The sequence below is a fragment of the Bubalus bubalis genome, chromosome X (genome assembly GCF_019923935.1).
Source record: "Bubalus bubalis isolate 160015118507 breed Murrah chromosome X, NDDB_SH_1, whole genome shotgun sequence".
Classification (NCBI taxonomy): domain Eukaryota; kingdom Metazoa; phylum Chordata; class Mammalia; order Artiodactyla; family Bovidae; genus Bubalus; species Bubalus bubalis.
In genome coordinates this window covers 106,625,936-106,640,030 of record NC_059181.1, presented here as the reverse complement: position 1 = coordinate 106,640,030, position 14,095 = coordinate 106,625,936, and the positions used below count along the sequence as shown (strand labels likewise).

The following is a 14,095-nucleotide window of genomic DNA, read 5'->3' as shown; positions in this document are numbered from 1 at the left end:
GATTATCATAAGGTTTGTATATAACAATCTGTATATATCTACATGATTATTTTAAGTTTTTAATCTCTTAAGTAGAAATGCATTTTAATAACCCTACATTTTTATGCCCCCTCCCACAGTTACTGTTTTGACATATTTTATACCTCTTTTTGTTTTGAAATCCCTTATTGTGGTTATGGGTGATTTTACTCCTTTTGTAATCCTCCTCATAGCTTTATATGTGGTTGGTTTAGTACCTTTACTGTGTATTTGCCTTTACCAATGAGATTTCTCCTTTCATAATTTTCATATTTCTTCTTACAACCTTTTTTTCAGCTTGGAGAAGCCCCTTAAACATTTCCTTTAAAGCAAGCCTGGTGGTGATGAACTCTTTTAGCTTTTGTTTATCTGTAAAACTTTCTATTTCTCTATCAAATCTGAGTGAAAGCCTTGTTGAGGATTCTTGGTTGTTGGTTTTTCCCTTTTACCACTTGAAAAATATCATGCCACTCCCTTCTGGCCTTTTATGGGAATTTTCTTGTGCGCAACATTTTGCTTTTCCCCAGCTGCTTTTAATATTCTCTCTTTATCTTTAATTTTTGCCATTTTAACTATAATGTCTTGGTGTGGTCTTCTTTGGGTGGATCCTGTGGGAACTCTCTGTGCTTGCTGGACCTGGATTCTGTTTCTTTCCCCAAGCTAAGGAAGTCTTCAGTTAATTTGCTTTCAAATATGTTCTCTGCCCCCTTTTCTCCTTTCTTCTGGGAGCCCTATCATGCAAATGTTAGTACATCTGATGGTGTTTCAGAGGTTTCTTAAGCAGTACTCATTTCTTTTTATTCTTTTTTTCTTTTTTTCTGTTGAGCTTCAGAGATTTCCACTACTCTGTTTTACAGCTCACTGATAATACAATTCACTGTTGATTCCTTCTAGTTTATTTATTTGTTATTGTATTCTTCATCTTTGCTTGGTCATTCTTTACATATTCTAACTCTTTGTTAAGAAATTCTAATTTCTCACTCTGTTAATCCAATCATTTATTGGGTTCTTTGATCATTTTACAACCACTACCTTGAGTTCTTTATTTGGTAGGTCGCTTATGTCCACTTCACTTAGCTCTTCTTATGGGCTTTTCTCTTGTTCTTTCATTTGCAACATGTTCCTCTGTCTCACTTTGCCTAATTTCCTTTTTAATTTCTATGTATTTGGTAAGTTGGTTACATTTCCTGACCTTGAAGAAGTGGCCTTTTCTAGGAAACGTCCTATGGATCCCAGCAGTGCACTTCCCTCTGGTCACCAGAGCCATATGCTGTAGGGACAATACCTACATAGGCTGTGTGGGTCCTTCTGTTGTGGACAATCTGGTAGGCATAGCTGGCCCCCAGTCTGGTTGGTTCCCAGACCTTACCTTGTGCAGAGGCTGTCAGCCACTGGTGGGCAAGGTCAGGTCATAAGGCAGCTGGCTGCAGAGATCCAGGGGGTCCTGGGATCTCTGGCTGAAGGGCCTTGGAGGGTCCCAGAGCTGGTGTTGGCCTACTGCTGGGCAGGGCAAGCACCCAGTGGGTCCTGGGACTGCTGTCTGTCCACTGGCTGGTGAGACCTACTGGTTTGTGGAGCTGGGCCCTGGGATCTCTGGCTGAAGGTTTATGGAGGTTCCAGAGTTGATGTGTCAGCCTGCTGATGGGTAAGGCTGGGTCCAGGGGGTCCTGGGGTGGCGCTTGCTCACCGGTAGGTGATCCTGGCCCTGGGGATAGTGCTGGCTCACCGGTGGGCAGATCCAGGTTCCAGGATCTCTGGCTGCAGGGCCTAAGTGGGGGTTCCCAGGGCTAGTGCACACACACTGGTGTGCAGGGCCATGTCCTGAGACCCCTGTAGGTTCAGGAGTTCTTAAAGCAACCAGCCTGCAGTGAGTGGGTCTGATTCCCTATTTGGCTAGTTGTTTGGCTTGAGATGTCTCAGCATTGGTGCAGATAGGCTGGTGGGTAGGGCCACGTCCTGACATTAATATTCTAAAGGGAAGATTCCTAAATTGTCCTTATGGGCTCCACTGGTAAAGAATGGTAGAATGAGCTCCCAAAAATGCCCACCACCAATGTCTATGTCCCGAGGGTGAGCTGCAGTGGCTTTCCACCTTTCCATGAGACTCTCCAAGATCAGCAGGTGGATCTGATCTGGGCTCCTTTCAAATTACTGCTTCTGCCCTCATTTCCTGAGCATGTGGATTTTATACATGCTGTTTAAGAGTAGAGTCTCTATTTCTCACAGTCTTTCAGCACTCTTGAAATTAAGCCCTGCTGGCCTTCAAAGCCAAATATTCTGGGGGCTCTTCTTCCCAATGGAGGACTCCAGGGCTGGGGAGCCCCATGGGAAGCTTGAGCCCCTAGCTGCTTGGAGAGAATCGCTGCAATTGTAATTATCTTTCCACTTGTGGGTCACCCACTCCAAGGTATGGATCTTGATTATACTGTGTGTCTGCCCCTCTGTCTTGCTGTGGTTCCTTCTCTATATCTTCAGTAGTATAAGATCCTTTCTGCTAGTCTTCTGATCTTCCTCATCAATAGCTGCTCCGTAAATAGTTGTAATTTTGGTGTGTCCATGGAAGGAGGTGAGCTCAGGGTTTCCTACTTCACCATCTTGGCCATCAACCTGACCCTATTTATTTTCAAATGGGCGTTGGTATATATTTTGCTGATGGTGTTTTACATAGGTGTATGTATATAAGTATTTCCTAGTGGAAGTATGAAACAAACCAACTGAATAATAAAGACTCATAACTATTTAAATGAACTTCATCCCCATAGGATGCATATTTAGAAGTATAATCCTCAAAAAGGTATTAAAAACAACACTTATAGGAGAAACAAAGAGGAAATTATTCAACGACAGTGAGTCCTTTTTTCTCATTCACAACACTATCATAGATAAAACTTCTGTCTTTGCACTCATATGGTTTGATGGATAAAAAGTAAGCATTCTTTAATGCAAAATAAGACCACAATGAGATATCATTACACATCCACAAGGATGAATAATATTAAAAAGACAGACCATAACAAGTGTTGGCAAGTATGCAGAAACACTGGAAGTACTAGTGGGAATATAAATGGTACAACCACTTTGGAAAAAAGTTTGATGATTCATTATAAAATTAAACATCATTCACCATATGACCCAGCAATTCCACCCCTAGGTATTTACCAAAGAAAAATAAAAACACATGTCTGTGCAAAGACTTGTACATCATGGATGTTCATAATAGTTTTGTTGGTGATAGCTGAAAACTGGAAGTATCTCAAATATCCAGCAACAGGTGAATGGATAAACAAATTGTGTTATATGCATACAATACTACTCAGAAAAAAAGGAAACTACTGATTTATACAATATGGATCAATATCAAAAACCTTACACTGAGCAAAACAAGGAAGATACAAAAGAGTATATAATGTATGATTCCATTTATAAGAAATTCTAGAAAAGATAAAACTAATTTATGGTGACAAAAATAGAGAAGCGGTTGCCTCAGGGAAGGACCTGACTGCATAGGAACATGAGGACTCCTTTAGGGTCATGAGATGTTTTGTATCTGTAAAAAGTATGTAAATATGTATATGTATGTATCTATGTATGTATATGTATAATATGTATATATATATATATATGTATAAATTCACTGAACTGAGAATTAAGTATTCATACAGATAAACAGACTTTCAAATGACTAACTGAGCTACCCAAAAATTAAATTTACCTTGTGGGAAGGTAGAGGTTAATCTACAGGTTAAGACACCATTTGGCATGTTGAGTGGATTTACACATTAAATGGGTAGTTGAAGTAGATGATCTTTAATCTCCTTCCCAATCATGAGATACTCTGACCACCATTTATAGAGAATATCACTTTCCATCCTAAAATGGCCCATTTATATATATTTTTTAATCTGGGGAGTTTTACTATCTTGGCATATAATAACAGTCAGAAAAACACACTGCAGGTCAGGGTCCTCTATATCCATGGTTCTTTAAAGTAATAAAGAAGATATGAATCAAATACTATATCCCGAGAAAGATCTTACCAGCTGTGCAGCCAAGACACTTGAGAACTCACTATTCATGGCATATGGGAGTGCTGTTTGTGCTCTTGAACCATATGTAGTCTGGAACCTCTTCTTTATCTCATTCAGAAAATTAAAGGCTCGCGAACGCTCAAAATCCTGAGGAGATGAATACAGAGTTAACACTAAACAAAAATGATATGGATGATTAAAAACAACCATAAGAACAGCTAATATTTACTGAGCAATGATTCTATGAGGAGGAACTGACCTCATTTTACAGATAAAGAAACAAAGGCTCTGAAAAGAAACTAACTTGCCAAAAGTGAAACTAGTAAATGAAAGAGCTGAGTCGAATCCAAATGTTAGATTACTGCCAACTAAGATAACAATATCTAGGTTAGCATCTTAAGAGCAGGAATTGGGTTTTACTCCATCCATATCTTTCACAGGATCTATTAGAAAGCCCAGCACGAGAAGATGCTTGAGAAATCCATAGTAATAGTACAGTCTTTCACACACAAAGATAACACTATTGACAAACTTTTAATTAACTTTTTTCAGTAGTGGTGGTATATTTGAAAAGATCAAAGAATGTACTCTTGTCTAGTTCCAGTCAAAAGGTCTATGTATGTGTATAACCTATACACAAAAGTATAATTATAGCTTAAGAAATGTAAGACTCAACTCTGACCATCCCAGATTTAGTGCTATTTCTCACCTACTCCCAGCACTTTCACATCAGTCATTTCAGATATAACTGGATTTTTAAAATAATTTTAGAAAATACAGTGAAACCAGGGAATATAAGTCATTGTGATAATCACTGTGGTTGACACACATCTCCATTTCACCTAAGATTAATAGTCTAAGCCAAGAGTTCTTAAAGTTGGGTCAATGGTCCAAATTCAAGGGGCCAATGTACTTGGATTAAAAAAAAAAAAAACTCATCATTATTTTCACCAAACTTTAACTCAAATTTCAACTGTGAATGTAGTAACAAAATAGAGTAGTATTAAACAGTACCTGGGACTCTGTCACCAAGAGAAGTCTTTTTTGCATATATCATCAGTTACAGACATCTCTCAAAATATCATTAATACTTAACACCACATCAAAACTATGTTTATTAAACCCATGACTATATCTTGTTATTAGTGAATTCATAAAGAAGCATATATTACTAAATCAATATTTAAACTATTTTGAATACTGTGAAAGTCACTCAGTTGTGTCTGACTCTTTGCAACCCCATGGACTGTAGCCTGCCAGACTCCTCTGTCCATGAAATTCTCCAGACCAGAATACTGGAGTGGGTAGCTGTTCCTGTCTCCAGGGGATCTTCTCAACTCAGGAATCAAACCCAGGTCTCCTGCATTGCAGGCAGATTCTTTATCAACTGAGCCACCAGGGAAGCTCTGAATACTGAATTTCAACATAACTGGTATTACTAGGTTGGTGCAAAAGTAATTTCGATTTTGCATTGTTGAACTTTGTCATTTGATATTGAAATACATTTTTAAATACATGTGGTTATGTTACATATCATTTTAATGAGCATTTCTTGTTTTATGATTTTTGCTAATTAATTATTACTTGCTAACTATATGTATTTTAGACTATGGAAATTATATTAGGCAAAAAGTAAATCTGAGTGATTTTCTTATTTGAGTTCAATATACGTCACAGCTGCAGAGAAAACTCACAACATCAACAATGTGTTTGGCCCTTGAACTGCTAACAAATGTACAGTGCAGTGGTGGTTCAAGAAATTTTCCAAAGAAATCAAGTCTTGACAATAAGAACCACAGTGGCTGGCCATCAGAAGTTGACAATAACTAACTGAGAGCATCATCAAAGCTGATCCTCTTACAACTACATGAGAAGTTAACCAAGAACTCAATGTTGATCATTCTATGATCATTTGGCAATTGAGGAAAATTGGTAAGGTGAAAAAGTTTGATAAGTGGTTGCCTACTGTTGTTGTTGTTGTTGAGTCACTCAGTTGTGTCCAACTATTTTCAACCCCATGGACTGCAGCATGCCAGGCTTCTCTGTCCTTCACCATCTACCAGAGCTTGCTCAAAATCATGTCCATTGAGTCAGTGATGCCATACAACCATCTTGTCCTCTGTCATCCCTTTCTCCTCCTGCTTTCAGTACTTTTCAGCATCAGGGTCTTTTCTAATGAGTCAGCTCTTTGAATTAGGTGGCCAAAGTATTGGAGCTTCATCATCAGTCCTTCCAATGAATAGTCAGGGATGATTTCCTTTAGGATTGACTGGTTTGATCTCCTTGCAGTCCAAGGGACTGTCAAGAGTCTTCTCCAACACCACAGTTCAAAAGCATCAATTCTTCAATGCTCGGCCCTCTTTATGGTCCAACTCTCACATCCATACATGACTACTGGAAAAACCATAGCTTTGACTATACGGACCTTTGTTGGCAAAGTAATGTCTCTGCTTTTTAATGTCTAGGTTGGTCATATTTTCTCTTCCAAGGAGCAAGCGCCTTTTAATTTTATGGCTGCAGTCACCATCTGCAGCAATTTTGGAGCCCAAGAAAATAAAGTCTGTCACTCTTTCCATTGTTTCCCCATCTATTTGCCATGACGTAATAGGAACAGATGCCATGATCTTTGCTTTTTGAATGTTGAGTTTTAAGTAAACTTTTTCACTCTCTTCTTTCACCTTCATCAAGAGGTTCTTTAGTTCTTCTTTGCTTTCTGCCATAAGGGTGGTATCATCTGCATATCTGAGGTTATTGATATTTATCCCAGCAATCTTGATTCCAGCTTGTTCTTCATCCAGTCCAGCATTTTGCATGATGTACACTGCATGTAATAAACAGGGTGACAATATACAGCCTTGACATACTCCTTTCCCAATTTGAAACCAGTCTATTGTTCCATGTCCTGTTCTAAGTGTTTCTTCTTGACCTGCATACAGGTTTTGCAGGAGGCAATTAAGGTGGTTTGGTAGTCCCATCTCTTTAAGAATTTTCCACAGTTTGTTGTGATTCACAAGAGTCAAAGGCTTTAGTGTAGTCCATGAAGCAGAAGTTGATGTTTTTTTTTTTTTAATTCTCTTGCTTTTTCTATGATCCAACAGATGTTGGCAATTTGATCTCTCTCTGGTTCCTCTGCCTTTTTTAACTCCAACTTGAGCATCTGGAAGTTCATAGTTCATGTACTATAGAAGTCTGGCTTGGAGAATTTTGAGCATTACTTTGCTAGCATGTGAAATTAGTGCAATTGGGCAGTAGTCTGAACATTCTTTGGCATTGCCCTTCTTTGGCACTGAAATGAAAACTGATCTTTTCCAGTCCTGTGGCCACTGCTGAATTTTTTAAATTTGCTGGCATATTGAATGCAGCATTTTAACAGCATCATCTTTCCGGATTTGAAATAGCTCAGCTGGAATTCCATCACCTACACTATCTTTGTTCATAGTGATGTTTCCTAAGGCCCACTTGACTTTGCCCTCTAAGATGTAGGGCTCTAGGTGAGTCATCACACCATTGCGGTTATCTGTGTCATGAAGATCTTTTTGTACAGTTCTTCTGTGTACCCTTGCCACCTCTTCTTAGTATCTTCTGCTTCTGTTAGGTGCATACTGTTACTGTCCTTATTGTGCTCATCTTTGCGTGAAATGTTCCCTTGGTATCTAATTTTCTTAAAGAAATCTCCAGTCTTTCCCATTGTATTGTTTCCTTCTACTTCTTTGCATTGTTCACTTAGAAGTCTTTTTTATCTCTCATTGCTATTCTTTAGAACTCTCCATTCAGATGGGTATATCTTTCCTTTTCTCCTTTGCCTTTCGCCTCTCTTCTTTTCTCAGTTATTTGTAAGGTCTCCTCAGACAACCTTTTGCCTCCTGAGCTGACCACAAATCAAAAAAAGATCATCATTTTGAAGTGTTATCTTCTCTTACTCTACACAACAACAACAAACCACTTCTTGGTTGGATTGTGATGTACGACAAAAACTGGATTTTCCACAACAACCAGCTCAGTGGTTGAACTGAGATGAAGCTCCAAAGCACTTCCCAATGCCAAACTTGCACCCAGAGAAAAAAAAAGGTATTAGTCACTGTTTGGTTGTCTACTGCCCATCTGATCCACTACAGTTTTCTGAATCTTGGCAAAACCATTAACATCTGAGAAGTGTGCTCAGCAAATTAAGAAGATGCACCAAAAATTGCAATGCCTGCAGCCGGCATCAGTCAACAAAAAGGGCCCAGTTCTTCTCTGCAACAATGCCCAGCCACTTGTCACATAACCAATGCTTCAAAAGTTGAATGAATTGGGCTATGAAGTTTTGCCTCATCTGCCATATTCACTTGACCTCTTGCAAACTGACTACCACTTCTTCAAGCATCTCAACAACTTTTTGCAAGGAAAATGCTTCCACGACCAGCAGCACACAGAAAAAGCTTTCCAAGAGTTCATCAAATCCTGAAGCACGGATTTTTTTGCTACAGGAATAATCAAGCTTATTTCTCATTGGCAAAAATGTGTTGATTGTAATGGTTCTTATTTTGATTAATAAAGATGTGTTTGAGCCTAGTTATAATGATTTAAAATTCAGGGTCCAAAACCGCTATTACTTTTGCAGAAACCTAATAAAATCATGCATTTAAAAAATTCTGGGAGTGATCCATGAGCAGCAAAGAGGTCTGTGATACAATAAACATTAAGAACCATGACCTATGGCAATCATGCCAATTCCAATTTAAAAATAAGTACATAACCTAGTCCCAGCCAGTAAGGCATGAAAAGTCTGCTTTGAAAGTGGGAGAAGGGAAAGGTGTACCTCTGGGGAGTTTCCTCATTCCTGCAGGAAGAGACCTGAGAAGACATAGCCCCTCTTTTTTGGACACAAATAAATAAGCACGTAGCTCTTTGAAACCATAAGGGAAATGTGTCCAAGAAGAAGTCGACACTAGGATTGCAGAGAGGAGAGAAGACCTTGATGGCACTGTTAAGGTATTGAGCATTTTGCATCAAACTACAAATACTCAAAAAACAACCTACCAATGTAAACTATGGGTTTACAAAGTTGATTATAATGTGTTGTGATTCTGTTTTCCCAAAGTCCACATACATTAGAAAATTCACTAACTACTGATTAAAGGAGTGAAATAATCTATTTACTATTTCAGATAAATTTTGAGAGGGTCTGATACTGAAGAATCATAATAATGAACACCAATTCTCACTATACAATAAATTAAGTGTAGAAGTTATAATAAAAGGTTCAGCTAAAACTCTACAAAACCAAACTGATTTGCATATACCCAGATATCAACTTTTTCTGTGATTTGCTGCTCTACATGACAAATGCAAAGCATAAAAAACAATTCTGAGCTATAGAAAGTTATATTTGCGTCAACTTTACCCACCACAGATACAGATAATTAAGAACTAACTCTACTAATTTTACACATAGTTAAAGAGCAACATGTCCTCAAATTACTTACATCATCAGTGATACAAAGATATACAATCCTGTCTTGGCAGATGTAATGAAACAGATAACTGTAGAATAAAAGATATAAAACTTACTGTGGTTATGAGCAATATCTCTTTCACTTCTATCTTCTATCTACGTATAAGAAATTTTAGAACTGCCAACATGACCATATTATTTACAAATACTGTCTATTTTCCCTCTCCCCTATATACCTATTTCTCTCAAGTCAAACTTGATATAAATAAATAAGAAATTAAAACAGGGTCTCTATCCTATCTAAATAGTGCAACATGATGCACATTATCCATAAAAATAATATCTAAGAAAGCATACTTGGACTGTTTTTGCTCTGCTGCATGGCATTCCGGATCATAGTTCCCTGACCAGGGATTGAACCCAGGCCCCAGCAGGGAAAGCACTGAATCCTAACCACTGGACTGCTAGAGAAGTCTCAGATTCTTAAGGCTTGAACAAGAGATGACATCTGAAGGACACATAATTAAGATAAACACCCAAATGGGCCACACAGAGCAAACATTTTTTTCTACCAGATACTCAACAATAACATATATTTGGCATCGACTCGGAGCCAGTTATTGGGTTAGGTGCTGAGGATACAAATAAGCAAAATCATCAGTCCGTGCCTTCAGAGAATGAAAGTGCAGGCAATTGTGGAACTGCATAGTAAGGAGGATGATAAAGAGTTAGAGGGGAGGGGAAGAGTTAAAGGCAGTACATGGTGCTATGGGGATATAGAAGAGACACCTATATCTATATAGAGGAGTTTGGCAAAGGGTAACTGGAGGACATCCCGGAGCACATGTCTGAGCTGAATCTGAAGACTAAGTAACAGATGGCAAGAAGAAGAACAAGTGAAGAGAGTTCTGGAATGAGAGACCAACAAGCTTAAGGGCTTTGGGATAAAACAGCACATAATGGGTTTGAAAGTAAAATTAATTAACATGGCTAAAGTATAGAATGTACGGAACAAAAATAAATGGCTTCCACAAAGGAGGTTGTAAGCAAGCAAATACTTTCAAATCTTGTATAAGGTTTTCAAGTCTCACTATATCTATACAATCCTAAGAACAACGATCAAGTATCAAACAGTCTTAGCAAGAGGACAGTGTGATCAGAACTGCCACAGAAAAGGATGCTTTGGCTAGAGTATGAGAACTAATAAAAAGGAGGAGCAGGCAAGAGACTACTGAAGTACTGAAGTAGAACACTGAAGGAAACAAACTAAAGTACTATGGGCAACGAAGAAGGAACAGAGAAAAGAACTTGAGGACTGGCTACTGGGGTTGAGGCAGAGGGATAACTCGATTTTGCTTCCCAGATTTCTACTCTGGGCAAGTAGATAGACAAGAGTAGCTGCTGAATTGTATCATTAATGTTCACATAGAGGTTTGATATGAATTATAAGGAGGTATCGGAACTCAAATGTCTTCCTCCACCACTCTGAAACTGTTCACATCAACTCCACCAATCATTTCCACACTCCATATCCAGTGGCTCTTTCTGACACATTTGATACTGCTGACCACTTCCTTCCTCTAGAAACTGCTCTCTCTTCACTAGATTTTTTGACACCAGGCTTGCCTGGTTTATATGGTAATCTCTTTCCCTCTCTGTTGATGCTTTCCAGCATCCTCAGTCCCCTGCTTTTCTCACAAAGACTCCTTGGAGGGTGGCACCCACTTTCATGTTTTGCTGCCAATACCTGTTTTCAGCTAATACAATTACACTGATTTCCAAATCTAAATCTGACCTATCTCCTGAGCTCAAGGCCTGAATATCCTACTGTTGGTTAGACATATCTAACTAGATATACCATAGACAAACACAGCAGGTGCAAAAATGGAAGTCATCATTTCCCCCACAAAATTTGTTTCTGCTAAACCACACTTTTTGCCTTTTCATACTTTTCATGGGGTTCTCAAGGACTTTGGAAGTTCTTTGGAAGGATGGATGCTGAAGCTGAAACTCAAATACTCTGGCCACCTGATGCAAAGAACTGACTCATTGGCAAAGACCCTGATGCTGGGAAAGATTGAAGGCAGAAGGAGAAGGGGACGATATAGGATGAGATGGTTGGATGGCATCACCGACTCAATGGACATGAGTTTGAGCAGGCCCCAGGAGTTGGTGATAAAACACAGAAGCCTGGTGTGCTGCAGTACACTGGGTTGCAAAGAGTCAGACACGACTGAGTGACTGAACTGACAGAACTGAAACCACATTTAGAATTGATGCTTTCGAACTGTGGTGCTGGAAAAGACTCTTGAGAGTTCCTTGGACAGCAAGGAGATCAAACCAGTCAATCTTAAAGAAAATCAATCATGAATACTCATTGAAAGTACTGATGCTAAAGATGAAGCTCCAATACTTTGTCCACCTGATGCAAACAGCTGACTCATTGGAAAAGACTATGATGCTAGGAAAGATTGAAGGCAGAAGGAGAAGAGGTCGACAGAGGGTGAGATGGTTGGATGACATCACTGATTCAATGGATGTGAACTTGGGCAAACTCCAGGAGATGATGAGGGACAGGGAACCTGGCATGCTGCAGTCCATTGGGTCACAAAGAGTCAGACACAACTTGGTGACTGGACAACAACAACAAAATCACACTTGGGAGTACCTTGGTGCAAAGACCATAGGAGGTAATGAGGTATGGTTGTTGCCATCAAAGAGCCTATAGTCATGGTACAGAGACAAAAAATGAGGATTGCAATTATAACACAGTGTCAGAAGTGCTATAATGGATAAACACAGGATACTATGCTGCTGCTAAGTCACTTCAGTTGTGTCCGACTCTGTGTGACCCCATAGATGGCAGCCAACCAGGCTTCCCCCCGGGATTCTCTAGACAAGAACACTGAAGTGGGTTGCCATTTCCTTCTCCAATGCATGAAAATGAAAAGTGAAAGTGAAGTCACTCAGTCGTGTCTGACCCTCAGCGACTCCATGGACTGCAGTCTTCCAGGCTCCTCCGTCCATGGGATTTTCCAGGCAAGAGTACTGGAGTGGGGTGCCATTGCCTTCTCCGACAGGATACTATGGAGACACATAAAAAGGAGGCACCTGGCAAAGTCTTGGAGTTTTCAGGGGTTTCTAGCAGAGGAAACATAAGCTCAGGAAGACAAACTCAAATTTTGAAAAAGTAACAGCTATTGCAGAGGCTAAAAAGAGAGAACAAACCCAGAACTGATATGCACATAGCTAAGTATGGCTGAAGAACAAAACTGAGGGCTCAAATAATGAGAGATGAGGCCAGAAGAGGCAGATCTTGAAGAATTTTTCAAGTTGTGTTAAGAAACTTTATCCTGAGTACCTGCTGAAGGAAGGGACATTATTAGAATCACCCTTTTAGAAGGATTAAAATGAAAATTAGAAAGTATTTCATTTGGGACCTGTAAAATAGGAGGGGAAGGACATTCCAAGATGTAAAATCAAGAAAAAAAAATATACCAAAGCTTAAAATAACATAGATTGGTCTGGGAATGACAAAGATATCTATAGAGACAAAGATGTAAAAGTCAGAAATAGACAAAATACTGAAGGCTTAGTTTGGGTTTTAAGCAAGAAAGTATAATCTTAGGAATGTTAAATACAGATATAAGGAGGGACCAAGTAGAAGCAGAAAAACCAGTTGTGGTTTAGTCGCTCAGTCATGTCCAACTCTTTGCAACACCATGGACTGTAGCCCACCAGGCTCCTCTGTCCATGGAATTCTCCAGGCAAGAATACTGGAGTGGGTTGTCATTTCCTTCTTCAGGAGACCTTCCTGATCCAGGGATCAAACCTGTGTCTCCTGTGTTGCAGGTGATCTGCATTGCAGATCTATTCCTTACTGACTGAGCCACCAGGGGAGCTGAAAAACCAGTTAGGGGGAGGTCATTAGGAATGAGAAACAATGAATGCCTGAACAAACACTATGATGAATGTGGAGAGAGGAGACTGAAATACCTCTTGTAGCTGAATGGCAAAGATTTGGTGAAGAAGTCAAATGTGATTCTGAAGTTTTAAGGTTAGCCAGCTGAATGACTGGTGATGCTATTAATGAAAGAAAGAAATAGCAAGAAGGTGGTCAGATTTCAGGAAGAAATGATTTTCATATAATAAAATGGAACTTTTTATTTTGGTATACAGTAATAACACTGGAAAAGACCCTGATGCTGGGAAAGATTGAAGGAGGGAGGAGAATGGGATGACAGAGGATGAGATGGTTGGATGGCATCACCAACTCGATGGACATGAGTTTGAGTAAGCTCCGGGAGTTGGTGATGGACAGGGAATCCTGGCGTGCTGCAGTCCATGGGTCACAAAGAGCGGAAATGACTGAGTGAACTGAACTAACTGAAATAAAAGATATCTTTGATTGGGATAATGGAACATGATTATAGGAAAGAAACCAAGGCAGAAGTTTAAAAAGAAAGAAATAACTCAGTGACGGATACTTACTCCAAATAAGACCAGGTAGGACTGGGTAAGGATGCAGGTAGAAAGACACAGCAGATAAGTTAACATTGCTTTCTTGCAGTATAACCACATTTTCATTGGATTACATAGCCAACTTCCCTTA

General features: G+C 39.3%; 1 protein-coding gene across 4 annotated transcripts in view; it reads right to left on the bottom strand.

Annotated features, from left to right (window-relative positions):
* Window positions 1-14,095, bottom strand: part of VAMP7 (vesicle associated membrane protein 7) — an 81,479-nt gene that overhangs the window by 51,241 nt on the left and 16,143 nt on the right. For all 4 annotated transcript variants that reach the window (XM_025277217.3, XM_044937474.1, XM_044937475.1 and 1 more), the window contains exons 3-4: window positions 9,515-9,572; window positions 4,056-4,193 (exon numbers count right to left, since the gene is read on the bottom strand). In XM_025277217.3, the coding sequence (XP_025133002.1) occupies window positions 4,056-4,193; window positions 9,515-9,572 (196 nt within the window). The remainder of the gene's footprint in view (window positions 1-4,055; window positions 4,194-9,514; window positions 9,573-14,095) is intronic.